The sequence below is a fragment of the Austrofundulus limnaeus genome, unplaced genomic scaffold (assembly GCF_001266775.1).
Source record: "Austrofundulus limnaeus strain Quisiro unplaced genomic scaffold, Austrofundulus_limnaeus-1.0 Scaffold6379, whole genome shotgun sequence".
Taxonomy (NCBI): domain Eukaryota; kingdom Metazoa; phylum Chordata; class Actinopteri; order Cyprinodontiformes; family Rivulidae; genus Austrofundulus; species Austrofundulus limnaeus.
This window is the reverse complement of record NW_013958781.1, coordinates 1,603-2,050: the sequence shown is the minus strand read 5'-3', so window position 1 is coordinate 2,050 and position 448 is coordinate 1,603. Positions and strand designations below refer to the sequence as shown.

Sequence of the window (448 nt, the reverse complement as noted above, 5' to 3'; positions counted from 1 at the left end):
TGTGGTGAACACTCCTGCCAGCTGGTCCACGCAGACCTTGAGAATACGTCTGGCAACCCCATCTGATCCAGGAGGTTTCCTGGTATTAATTATGCACAAAGCAGATCGAACCTGGTTTGGGTGAAGCTGAATTGGGGTGTCCTCATTCGCACATCTAGGCTGGCTGGTGGCCTCCGGGTTGGTGTTATTCTTATGGTCAAAGCGAGCAAAGAAATGATTCAGTGTGTCTGGGTGAGTTCTGTCTGTGGCTGTTGTGAATGTGCCAACATATCCAGTGAGTGATTTTATTCCTTGCCACATGCCTTTGGAGTTATTTTGGTTGAAGTACTCCTGGATGCGCAGTTGGTAATTGTGCTTGGCTCTTATGATGCCCCGTCTCAGGTCAGTCCTCGCTCTTTTGTAGGCCAGTTGGTCCCAGAGTTTGAAAGCAGTATTCATAGCTTTGAGC

General features: G+C 48.7%; 1 protein-coding gene across 1 annotated transcript; it reads right to left on the bottom strand.

Moving 5' to 3' along the window:
- LOC106512398 (uncharacterized) lies at positions 1 to 448 on the bottom strand (the record flags this gene model as incomplete). The annotated part of the gene is given in 1 exon segment (XM_014001026.1): positions 1 to 448. A coding segment is annotated over 1 exon segment (448 nt), but the record flags the coding sequence as incomplete, so codon positions are not given.